Here is a 12,925-nt window from a genome sequence, read left to right as displayed (position 1 = left end):
TTAAGTGACACTGAAATCCATTGCAACCAGATCATACCACAATATCATAAGTGCCAAGTGAGCATTTCTTCTCAAGCTATGACTGCCAATAACACGTACCCTTCAGTCAATGAACTTCAACCTGAAGCAATCAGTCTTGGTTGGACGATTAAGGTGTGGGTGGGTGAACTGAACTAAAACATAACATGATTGTAACTAAACAACAACTTAAGTAAATCACACACATGAATTTGAAATAATAAGATTCTGTATGTTAATCTTAGCTTCTGGACAAGAAGCTGATAATAATATGATGCTACTACAAAACAACATATGACATACTCGTAAAGATACAGAGTAAAAAGCAAACACTGTTGATGGGCACAGAGGTTGAGCAAAGGTCTGAGGAACAGTATCAAGGTTGGCAAAGTGGTTTTATCATTTTATGGCACACAGAGCCACATCTGACCATTCCTTTCTAAGATCCCTATCTCTGGTAAATACTGAGATGATCTGGTTTTTAATGTACAATAAACTCAGTGTGGCACGGACAGGGAGGCTGGAACAGGCTCTTGAACCCAGCTCAGGCCTTTTATGGTCCACCCACCATTTCATTTGGATGCTACCTCACAGAGGTGTCTACCCATGACTGGGATCAGTTTGTCTTACCCTGATGCCTGACTGAACAATGAGAGGGGGTAAAGAAAAATCTGTCCTAGTGTCAGTGGCTGCAGAACCAGTGATTCATGAGGCTCGTCACACATATTGTTTCTTCTGGGCGTGTGAGGCGAGGTCTTTGGCTTTCTCCTTAGCTGCCAGTGCTGTCTCTCTTGCCCGCTCTGTAGCTGTTTCTGCTAGGGTTCTTGATGGAGTTTCACCTACAGAAGAAAAAACATATTGACCTTAATTTGACTGATCTATGTATTTATGTAGGTCATGAATACCAATGCTATTCCCTAATAGTTTGGAATTGTCTCATACAAACAAACAAACAAACAAACAAACAAACAAACAAACAAACAAACAAACAAACAAACACTTAAGTCAGTGTCCAGGGTTTAAACAGAATATAGGTGGTGGATGCAGATGGATATACTTAAAATAATATAATAATGTATTTTTCCTATGTATTCAATGCCTTTACATTTGTTTTGACAGAACTATGTTTTGGATTTGACCAACTGAAAATTATCATTTCCAAACAGCTGATTTTCTCGAATGACTTAGTTACAGCAAAGAAAGAGATACTTTAACTTTATAAGAAAAAGTTACACTTTTTATATTTACTTTTAAGTTATACTTTACATCTACTAACCTGAATGTTAACAGCCTAGCTAGCATCAGAGCACTTGTGCTTCTATATCATTCCTTTTCCATGGCATCATTCCACCAATTAATGCAATGCAATGCACTAATTATTGGTGTTTTAACTACATCAGATGTAAAATTAAATGTAAATACAGATGGATAAGGAATGATTCATTTAATGATGATTTACCTTGCATTTTGGCCAGCACATACTCAAACCCTTTCATGGTCTTTGTAACACTGGTCTTGAACCTTGCAAGGCCAAATTCCTGGAGAGAGACAGCAGTTAATCAAGACACAAAATACCTCTTAGAGAATAATGTGTCAGCAACCTATAACTCATATCGCCACATATTTACTTGTATACACTCAGAAGGTGACAACAATCAATAAATAAATCATTCTGATGTCATAAATCATTTAGTAACTTGGCAGACAACTTCAAGCATTCAGCTGTTGCATCTTCACACTTAGTATTATGTTAGCAATTACAGAATGACACATAGGTGGGTGATTCTCCCTTTCAGATGCCCCACACCATTTCCCTGTGCTGTTACGTAGTGTGGTGCTCCACTTTGCTCTACTGACCTGAATAGCTCTAGAGAGCCCATAGACATTGGAGGAGATCCAAGCTTCTCTTTTCATCTCTGTCCAGCTGCCATTCTCAGGGTTAATTCGGTACTCGCACCGCTCTTCCACAGACTGGAACAGAGAGCGAAAAACAAACAAAAGCAACGTGAGACCATGTTATTATTCTGCGCAATACTGAGTGCAAATAGATGCAAACACTAATGTACCATGAGCCGAGCGTGGCTGATGTTCCATGTGAATGTGGTCATGGTCCGTTTCTGAGGGTCCACAATGGAGTCCTCAATAATGTACGCTGAGCTGGCCATGTGCTTTGGAAGGTACCGCTCCATCCAGCGAGGCGATCGGCTAGTTTTGGTCAACAGACGTCTGGAAATGAGGCAGTTGGTTGGAGTAACCTCTCGGAAAATGATGTCCTCAGTCAAAACATGGTTACTGTGGGAGAGAAGGAAATGCTATGGATCAAGACCTGATATAAAACTTGCGTGTAGAGTTGAAACCAATGATTATTTTCGTTCCAAATGGTTATGTTAATTATTTTACCAATGAAATGGTTAATCATCTAATCTACAATATGTCAGAAAACAGGAAGAAAAGTCAATTTGTGTTCAAGAGGCCTCAAAATGTAAAAGTTTTAAAACTGATTGCTTTGTCTAATCAATAGTCAGAAACCTGAAGACATTCAATTTGAAATAACAAAACTGAAAAAAACCCCAGCAAACTCACAAATAAAGAAGCTGAAATCCGCATTTTCTTTAGCACTTAAGCTTGATAAAAGAAACAATAAATTGATTATCAAAATTTTCTGTTGCTCGACTAATCAATAGGGCTGTAACTAACAGTTATTTTCATTGTTGATTACTCTGCAGATTATTTTCTTGATTACTTTCTTCTTCTTCAAGTTATGTTTAGTCTAGAAAATGTAAGAACATAATGAAAATGTGAATCACAATTTCATGTATCTACTTAACTATTGTATCACGAAGTCAGCAAATATTAAAATCTGAGAAGAAACCATCTAAATTTTTGCTTAAAAACAAATAACTAATAATTGTATCTAAACTGTTGTCAATTTATCAATTGAGTAATTATTTCAACTGCTGCATTGTATAATGTCACATCACTGCAGTCTGGATAAATACCCAACTTCACCTCAGTGGTGGAAGTGGTATTGACATATTTTATTGAGTAAAGTAGCAAAACTATACTGTAGAGGTGCTTAATTACAGGCAAGTGGCATAAGACATAAAAATATTTAACATTAAATGTAGTTAAAGTATTAAAAATAAAATAACTCACTAGGTGAGATTAGAAGGGAACCTGTCATGAGTATTATTGTATTATGCTATTACTATTACTCATGCATTAAGGTGTAAGTGGGATTTTAATGTTTTAGCTGATTGAGGTGAAACTAATTTAACTGCCTTCTATACTGTTGGATAGTATGTAACAGTGTCACATTATATCAGTTCATAGGTTTTGAATGTAAAACTATTATATGATAGTTTGTCTGTAACAGTGTCACATTATATCAATTCATAAGTTTTGAATGTAAAACTATTATATTCAAAATAACTAGCAGACATATCATCAGATATTCAGCAGTAATAGCTAAGGAATATTAAATACTTAATAAATAAGCAAAGCACACTGCTTGAGTAAAGTATTTCATTACTTTCCACCACTGCCTAACCTTCTTAGTATACACATTTTAAGTCAAAATCTCGGTGCTATTTGAATAAGGATGTTCAGCGATGATCAAAGGTGAAAAATGTATGAATACATCCACTGCTCTCATTGTGCTCACCTGTAGGGGTTGGGATATCGTTGCCAGAAAGCAACACAGACTTGGTCCCAGGTGCTTTTGAGTAAATCTGCGCAGCAGAAATATTTCACCATTGTTCCCTCAGTTTACTCTGGCAATATCCTGTGCAGATCCAGAACAAACAAAACGTGTTAATTTGCTACGTTTGTTCAGCTAGTTTTCAAACGACCCCCGAGAACAAACACGGTGACAGCTAATGGTAGACACACTGAATCCAGGGTGGTGTACGGATGAGGAAATGTAAATTTTTGTACTCTAATGTGACAACAAGCAAAACATGTTATTTACAGAAAAAAGCGACAACGACTAAACGATAGGATTTAAGTTTGTTTAGATATGATGAAATATGTAAAACAAGTCATGGCCGTTAACAGAGACACACAACTTCACGAACTTTCCAGCTAAACGCGACATGACAGCTGTCAGTAAAATAAATACTAAAAAAATAATCATCATTATTTCATGAATACCACACCGGGTCTCCTGGTGTGACTAACGACAGCCTATGTGGCTAACACCACGAACACAGACTAATGAATATTTAATCAGTCAGTGGGTAATATCAGCTATAACGTTACTGTCACATTTGTCACGTCCGCACCATAGGTCCGCACTACTTAGCTTCCTCGTTAGCATAAGCTCGCCTAGCATGAAGCAAACGCCATGAATGAATGGCATACTACGACCCAGACATTTCTCTGAACGACATTCAACGAGCAAACTCATTTCAGAGGCAAAGACGGTTACCTGTATGGCGACAGTATTCAGAAGACAACTATTTGCATTTTACACTCCTATCGGGATGAACTTCACCGGGCAGCCACCCACAATTCATCGCAACCGTCTGGGGCTAGAGAGAAGGTCAAGCATCACGACATATCCGGTAGGCGGTGCAAGTGTAATACTCACTTTGAACACTAGAGGGCAGCAGGTGACTGTATAAATGCCGCACACTGTTTAACAGTATCGGTTATCTACAGCGTGAATTTCGATAAGATTTTTTGGGGTGACATGTCGTCTAATGTTATCAAAACCAATGTAAGTTGCATGTAAGGCTCCTTTGAAAGTGCACCACTTACAAAACCTAAAATTTCTCTTCAACTCAAAGGTTTAAAAAAAAACAAAAAACATAATGATTGTTAATCTGACCTTGTATTGCTATTTTTGCAGATACATGCCTTTAAGCACACTTTAAGCACAGTGGAGGAGGATAGATAGATAATTTATTCCGCTTTGCTAAAATCAACCCTGAAAACATCTGTAGCCATGGGTCGAAGCTTAATGTTTGTCTGCTGGTAGTACTGTTAAAGGCTTAGAGCTTCTATAATAATCTACAGCACATAATGGAATATAGGCTAAACCATGAAATCAGTAATGTGGGTGTCAAGAAGAACCAGCAATAAAAATGCAATAGGTATTTTCTCTGCCTTGAAATGAATCACACTGCGTACTCTACATTTGTCTGATTGTTCATTAAATGCTTTATTGGCTGTTATATGGACCCTCTGGTTTTTGTTCTGAATGTCTGAAAGTTTATGTGTAGGGCTGTTTAACCTCACATTTGTATATTAAAAAAATGCCTCAATCGCTTCTATTTTCCCTCTGTTTTCACAACTATAGATGGATTTTCCAGCTGTCAGGTTCAGGGAGTTGAAGTTTATTTTCCCGTATTACTCTTAAGTATGCAGAGTATATCCACTAAGTGGTACCCCAATAAGTTTTGACTAGTCTACATATTGTTCAAGCAAATGTCTCTTTATTTGAAATGGAGGCACGAAACATAATTTCTTCTGAATGTCAAATTAACTCTGGGAGTTGTGTGTACAGTAGGGGCTTGATGTGTGTGCTCAGAGGCCCAGTCATTAATCAGTTAATTCATAAATGTTCATGTTTCCCTTATTAAAAGACCACCAACAAAGGACACTTTATCAGCTCAGAGTAATCATTATGAAACTGCATGACATCTTCCGAATCCCCCTTTTTCTATATATCCTCAAAGCAGCTGCTCCCATTCTGTGATGAAGATATCATGAACTTGTTCTCACTTCTCACACTTCAGTGGTTTTCGATCCCATTCCTTTGGACACAGAGTCCTGCTGGTCCATATGATCAGGAACAGCTGGTTGCCAGGTGAATACAATTAACTTCCTGGTTGGACAGAAAATCAGCAGTAGCCTTCTCTGGATTCCTTGGATGTGGACTGAATGTTTAATCTGCTAGAACACTGTTATTAATTAAATAAACACATCATTTGGATTAATTAAGTGAAATTCATCCAAATGTTTTGAACAACCAAAAAAATAGAAAAACAAGTGTGACAAATTAAACTTGTTCTCACAGTGGCAATAACCACCAGCTTCTCTTCAGTAAGAATGAACACATCAGTAGCCTGAGATAGGCAATGTATGCGTGGAGAGCATAATTAATTGGACATTACTTACCAACAAGAGCTCTGGATCAACAGGAAACACGTTATACATTGTACCAAGTTACTTAACACCTTAGTAAACATCTTCAACACATATTTGAATACGTTCAACAAATGAATTTTCACTAGTACCATTCACAAAGGAAAGAAAAGCCTTGCATAAAGCAATATACATGCAAAGCTTTGAGTCCTCTCCAGTGACATAAACACTCAAGCTCAGACCATTCAAGTCAAAAGGCTACTTCTGTACCACAAGCACCACAAACCAGAGGTGCGTTCATTGTGTTCAATCATATTCTACAGGCTTTTTAAAATTTGTTAATCTCACACAGCAGTGGGAGGATGTCCACCATTACGACCATTCAGAGTCAACCCTCTTATGGAGCGTGTCCTGAACGAGCCCTCAGGGTGGAAAGAATCTGGCTTATCCTCACAACGGAAAACCATAAGGAAGCCATTCCGGTAGTTTTTATTCATCCACCCATACAGGAGAGGGTTGGTAAAAGTCGAGCACATAGCCACAATATGGAACACTGTGTATATCAGTTTGTACTCCTTAAACCTAAGCACCAGGTCCAGATCACTGGCCAGCTGAAACACATGGAACGGAAGCCAGCAGATAGCAAACACCACCACCACCAGCGCTAACATCTTGGTGGTCTTTTTGCGGCGATTGATGCTGTCGTTGCGGCTGGATGGGCTGATGTGATTCTTCAGTTTGACCCAGATGCAGATGTAGGCATAGCTAATGATGGCTAAAGGAATAATGTACTGTAGGAGCAGCATTGAGAGGCTGTAGATGACTCCGTCCCTGCTGGTCCCGTGAGGCCACTTCTCAGAGCAGACAGCGATACGCAGGTTGATGGAAGGTATCTCTTCATTGCGGTACTCTCTGAAGATGGCCAGGGGTGCTGCCAAGACAGCAGACATAGTCCAGGTGAATGCCATGATGAGGAAGCTGGAGTGCCACGTGAGGCGCCGACCAAGGTGGAAGATGATACAGCGATAACGCTCCAGAGCAATGACAGTCATGGTAAGGATGGATACATGCACGCTCAGGGCCTGGGCAAATGGCACCATGTGGCACAACACAGCCCCAAACTTCCACTCATCTAACAGAGTGTAGACCAAAGTGAAGGGCAAGCACAGAGTGTTCACTAGGAGGTCTGCCAGGGCCAGGTTAGCTATGAAGAAGTTGGTCACTGTTCGCATGTTTCTGTAGCGAATAATCATGTAGATGACAAGAGCATTCCCCAGCAGCCCCAGCAGAATGATTAGGGAGTATGCCATTATCAAGGTGATCTGGACTCCAAGGTGCTTGGTGATGTCAGTGTGGAAACCAGGTGGGTGTAAACCCATGCTGTCGTTAAGTAGAACCGCGGAATCGGTCTCACCAGCATCCCCTTCTTCTGTGCTATTGAATGTGTCTGGTGGGCTCATTTTTTTGGATGATGCCAGATCGAGGCTGTGCAGACACCTGAGCAGAGAAAACACATAAAATAAAGTCATTGTTTGAGTGGGGCCAGGCAGAATATTATCCATGCAAGCTGTATAAGAAAATGACAAAGGTATTCACTGTGAAAAACACTGAAGCTTCAGGTGTTTATTCATTTCCACCTTTTCTCTCCAATTTGGAATTTCCAACACCCCTGATATGCATTTCTTCTTCACTGCCAACTCCACTGTGGCAAACACATGGTGTCACCAGAAGGGTAAAACACGTGTCTAACAACCCACATCTAAATATGGATCCAAACCAACCAGTAGGAGTTATTAGTGCAATCAAGAGTACATGATCCCTCACTGGCTTCCCATTGCCAAAGATTGCCAGTTGTGTCTTTGGTGATTGACCGCTGCTCAGGGTGTTTATTTAGTGTAATACCTTCCCTTTCATACTGTACCTCTGTCACCCAGAGAAATAAACTGTTAACATATTTAGATACACAAAATGCCATTATTAGCATTGTACTTAAAATCCTGTCATTTACTTTAAGGGTCTATTTACTTCATCAGCACTGAATGAACTGCAAGAGCTTTGACTAAATCCAACTTTTAATGAAATATGACTAAACAGAACTGATACACATTCACACACACTCATTTCATTTCTCCTCGTATCACCTGAAAAGAGTGCTTTGCATTGTAAAGCTCATATTGTTATTAAAGCCATCTAGTATTCAACTTGACAGCTTGACTGTGCAATTTAGAAGATAAGACACTTCTCTAATGCACACATCCTAATTATAAGAACAATTGCCCAAGATTGCATTGAGGAAGGAGATGTTCTGAAAAGCTAAGAAAATGAAATATGCATTTCAGTTAGATCATAATCAATAGAAAATCAGTTCTTTTGTTCAAACCCCCCCCCCACCCCCCCACCCCCCAAAAAACAGACCATATTTCTCCCTCATACTATTCATATTGAAAATTCATTACCAACAAGTATTCATTTGGTTACAGCATGCAGCGTTTCCAAGGAACATGAACACCTGTGCCATTATGAAGGCTAAAGGAAAACGATGGAGGAAGCAATGTGATCAACCAGTTCAAAGCAACATCATTAGAGCCACAGGCTGCTCTCACACAAAGTCTGAATCTCATAAAGGGTATATTGTGTGGTAAGCCTTTTTTCAGACCAAAAGACTGGTGCTGGCCCGGGTTACACAACTGTATTTAAGTCATGTCATTTCAATATACTATCTGTAGTTCATTATCTTATAATTTCTGTCAGTTTTCTGTGAGAGTCTGAGAGCTCTTGCTGAATACAGAGAACATTTTGTTATGACATGTATAAGAACTACTGTCAATGTCACTGTCAATGATTCTTACTCTCATGAAGCAGATGAATGCTAATTACATTAAGTGACATTAGACTCAGCAAGTGGCCTTTGACAAATCCACAATACTCTCATTTTAAAGGATTTCTTTTTAAGTGTTAAAAACTGGAAACATTTGTCGTTTTTTTGTGTTTGCTTGCACATTTTTTTCATGGCTAACACTCAACATTTTCACTATAAATAGACAGACCATTTACTGAGAGGCCATCTCTTTGGTGACAGACACTCTCTGGTTGCTTTGGGTTTGGTCCTGTGGACTGTTTCTTGACAGATCATTGAACAGACTTTAGTTTACTGACATCATTGCTTTTTCATTATTTTATTAACAATGAAACTCATGAATATTTCAAAAATATTGACTAAATAAAATATTTTGTGGCATTGTTGTGTCGCTTTATTGTCATATTAATCTTTCTGTAACATGAATGATATTGTCCTCAGCAACTGAGTTCTAGCAACAAAAGGTCTACACAACATGTGTGTGTGTGTGTGTGTGTGTGTGTGTGTGTGTGTGTGTGTGTGTGTGTGTGATGGTGTGCATTTCCTATAAATAAAAGCCCTTCATACAGGCTTTGAGTTTCTGAACATTTAAGTACACAGTATAAAATGTTCAGGTGTGAGGACAACTACAGCGCTGCTCTGCCAACGAAACCAAAACGCATGTACAACCTGCCTTTACCCTCTGTCACCAGGGCACGCAGCCTCACAGTGGCACACAGCAGAGATTCATCAGGCAGGCTGCAGGCGACATGTGCATTTTACCAAGCATCGGTAATTTGTCAAAGCACCCGTTTTTGATCAGGTAGCCTCGTCCTTGACTTTAGGCAAGCTTGTGCCCCTGAGGAATCTGTTCCCTTACACCTGCTGGAGCAGAAAGCCGCAATACAACCGGATTCTAATGAACTCTATGCACTGCCGTCGGATTATGATGAGGTACCTGATTCCCAATCAAATGTGCATTGATGCTTCGTTCGTGCGTAATTTGTCGCCATTTGTTTAAGTTACTGGATAGTGCGCATTCAAATACCTCCAAGTGAGCTTTCTGAGCTTATTCAGCCGATGAGACAGGTGCACAAATAACACAAATAGTCTGCTGTGGTTCGTAATTTGGACACTTGTCCATCCTCCTTGTCAAAGGTTTCTCTCATATCCAAATTACGCACATACAGTGTAGTAGTTCAGTAACCACAGGTTGCTGTCACAAAAGAACAGAGATTAATACCTTGCACCTCAGGTTTCTGTCACCAAAACTAGCCTCGCAATATCCATTCAAAGTCTAAATGAACGCTATCTACATATTAATGGACTCACCTTTCCCCCTATATCTCCTTTTGCAAACGGGTCCTCACTCGAGAGTGGCGTGAAACAAGGGGGGAAAATCCCGAAGCTCCTCCCAAGCGAAGCGTCTAGTGCGCATCTTGTGGCTGGACTGTGCGTTCCTGTGGCAGGTCTACAGGATTCAGTGTGAGCGTCCACATCAGCGCTGCGAGATCTGCGCAGGGATTGATCTTTGTAGATCACAGTTTAAAGAATAGCATCTGTGTTATTTCATTTCCACTGCATTACTCAGTAAAGAAATGCCATTAAATATCTTCTGAATGTCTTCTGAAGTGCCAACGCAGCGTTACGTCACTAAGTTTATTACATTTTGCTGTTTTATCTCCATTTATCATTCACTTTATTTCCAGTAAAGCGTTTCCACTTTATTACTTAAAGCCTGCTGTTTCTTCCTCTCATTCTTGTGAACAATTTTGAATGGACTTTGGAACAATTATGGGTTGTAAAACAAATCCTCATATTGGCCTATTGCTTTATTTCAGGCTCCAGGTCACTGTCACCACTGATCAAATTTCTGTAATCAGAAATCTGTAACAGTATTAAATCTGGGCTGCATGTGGCACAATCTCATATTGTTGTGAAATAAGCTATTGTCAGTTAACTGCAGATTTAGATTTAGTTGCTTCTCTGTGAAGACAATGAAGACACAAATCTCTCACAAGATCATTTCTGTGAGCTAGCATGATTTTCTAACAGAATTAAGTTCTTGTTGAATTAATTGAACTGCACATACTGAATTCTGCTGTGGCTAATGAATTCAAGTACATCTGAATATGGTGCCAATTTTAATCAGAATTTTAGTATTTAGAGTGTGCCATTTGTGAAAAGACTGTTCAGGACATTTCCTCAAGGCAGATTTTTTTTTTATGGTGATAAAACCATATAAGTCTGCAAAGAACATTATAGGACATCTCCAATGGAAAGTTAAAGGTCAAATAAAACTAACTAGGCTTTAAGCAAGAGTTACCTTGAAATAAATTTAGAGTGATGAAAAATATTGAAACAATAAAAATGAACATGTTGCATCTCCCATGACTCTGTTTGAAGTTAATTCACCTTATCAGACCTGCAGCACAGACATGTGGTGGGTATGTCATCAGATAATAGGGAAGGACCTGAAATACACTGTCACTTGAAATTAGACGTAAACAAAGGAGCTTTAGTCTGGTGGAAAACCATTTCCATCCTCTATGAGAATATTTTGTGAATTTGATAACAGAACAGGAGATCATGTTTCCCTTGAGCCTCGTTTCTGCACTTCCCCTGAGCCGTTAAGAGCTGCCTTTCACCGTTCCAGTGCCGATTTATTGTTCAGGGAGCAACGTTGGAAGAAATCCCTGAATCGTCTTGGTGGGATTTTTTTGATGATGCAATAATTGGTGCACTGATTGACTCAGCCACATAGATTACCCTTATTGATTGGGTCAGGCTGCCTCTCCACCTCGATTTATTATTTCAATTATGAAGGCCACGCCTCTGCTTCCACATGCACTGGGTCACTCGGCAGTCAAGGTTGACAGCTCTCTCAGACTTGTATGTTTTCCTGATAAAGGATTTCTGTCCTTGCTACAAACTTGCTTATCGCCAACAAATTCTGAAAAGTGGTGAAAAGGTTTTACAGTGTGGCCTTGCAGAAAATTCTTGTTCGCTTCAATCTCTCTTAGTTTAACCACTTCTTTTAGAAGTAGCTCTTTGCAGCATCATTTGTTTTCCTGGGCTTATTTGAATCTACATGCACCTAATTAGTGAGCTCTGTAGGCTGGGGATCCTGTATTTACAGTCCACTGCCCTCAATCTGATCACTGTTTCTGTTCAGCTCCTCTGAGAGCACTGGTGCCAGTGATCTGATCAGAGGCCATGGCGTCCTCACGTCGCACAGTGTACATTTGTGGCTGTTGTTCCCATCTCTCTGTGTGTCTGTATGTCTTTCTGTGTGTGGGCTATGTGAATTATTGAATGTGGGAGTGAAGGACATACAAAGTCAGGAATCCCATGCATTCCTCCTCCATTTTCCTTTTACTCTTGGATTTTCTCACGGAGGTCAAACCTGACAGGTGGAAAGTGTAGCCTAGTGCAGATAACAGCCTTTAATTCTTCAGTGATTAAAAATATTGATTTAAAAGCATGGAGAGTCTGTGAAGTCTTCAAATTGGATTCCTTGGGTAAACATTCGTGTGGGATGCTCCACATATTGGCTACCTCTACTTTTCATTTATTCTAAGACAAGGACGACGCATTTAGGAAAGTAAAAATTATCTAGGCCTGATACTGTCTCTGATCAAGTTGTATGACAATATATACAACATAATACATAACATTATACAACATATAGGCTTCAATATAATATAACATAATATAACACCATGGACAGTCAATTTAGATGTCCCTTTAAAACGTATTGTACGTTTAGCTATGCCTCATAAACAGTATAGCTACCAGTGATGACACCGAGGCCCTTAATATTGTTTCTGGTGAAATTGGGGGTTTTAACAACATGAAATTATTGATAGTGGTTATGAGGTAAGTCAATTACAGGGTCTTTTTAAAAAAATCAATTTTACACATGGACTTCAGTTTCACTTGTTACAGAGAATAATTCCCAGCCTATGAAAACAGCTGTAT

General features: G+C 39.3%; 2 protein-coding genes across 2 annotated transcripts; both read right to left on the bottom strand.

The window, feature by feature from the left end:
- Window positions 1–88: 88 nt before the first annotated feature.
- On the bottom strand, window positions 89–4,562 carry prelid1 (PRELI domain containing 1). Its single transcript, XM_022751853.1, has 6 exons — window positions 4,448–4,562; window positions 3,683–3,802; window positions 2,085–2,310; window positions 1,876–1,989; window positions 1,478–1,556; window positions 89–857 (listed from the first exon to the last, which is right to left on the bottom strand). The coding sequence occupies exons 2-6, from the start codon at window positions 3,772–3,774 to the stop codon at window positions 736–738; spliced, it is 633 nt and encodes a 210-aa protein (XP_022607574.1). The 5' UTR covers window positions 3,775–3,802; window positions 4,448–4,562; the 3' UTR covers window positions 89–735.
- Window positions 4,563–5,423: 861 nt separating this feature from the next.
- Window positions 5,424–10,317, bottom strand: LOC111226611 (neuropeptide Y receptor type 2-like). The gene is made up of 2 exons (XM_022751852.1): window positions 10,277–10,317; window positions 5,424–7,605 (listed from the first exon to the last, which is right to left on the bottom strand). The coding sequence occupies exon 2, from the start codon at window positions 7,566–7,568 to the stop codon at window positions 6,453–6,455; it is 1,116 nt and encodes a 371-aa protein (XP_022607573.1). The 5' UTR covers window positions 7,569–7,605; window positions 10,277–10,317; the 3' UTR covers window positions 5,424–6,452.
- Window positions 10,318–12,925: the final 2,608 nt, after the last annotated feature.

This window comes from Seriola dumerili, unplaced genomic scaffold, assembly GCF_002260705.1.
Source record: "Seriola dumerili isolate Sdu_G_001 unplaced genomic scaffold, Sdu_1.0 BDQW01000161.1, whole genome shotgun sequence".
Lineage (NCBI taxonomy): Eukaryota > Metazoa > Chordata > Actinopteri > Carangiformes > Carangidae > Seriola > Seriola dumerili.
This window is presented reverse-complemented; position numbering and strand designations above follow the sequence as displayed.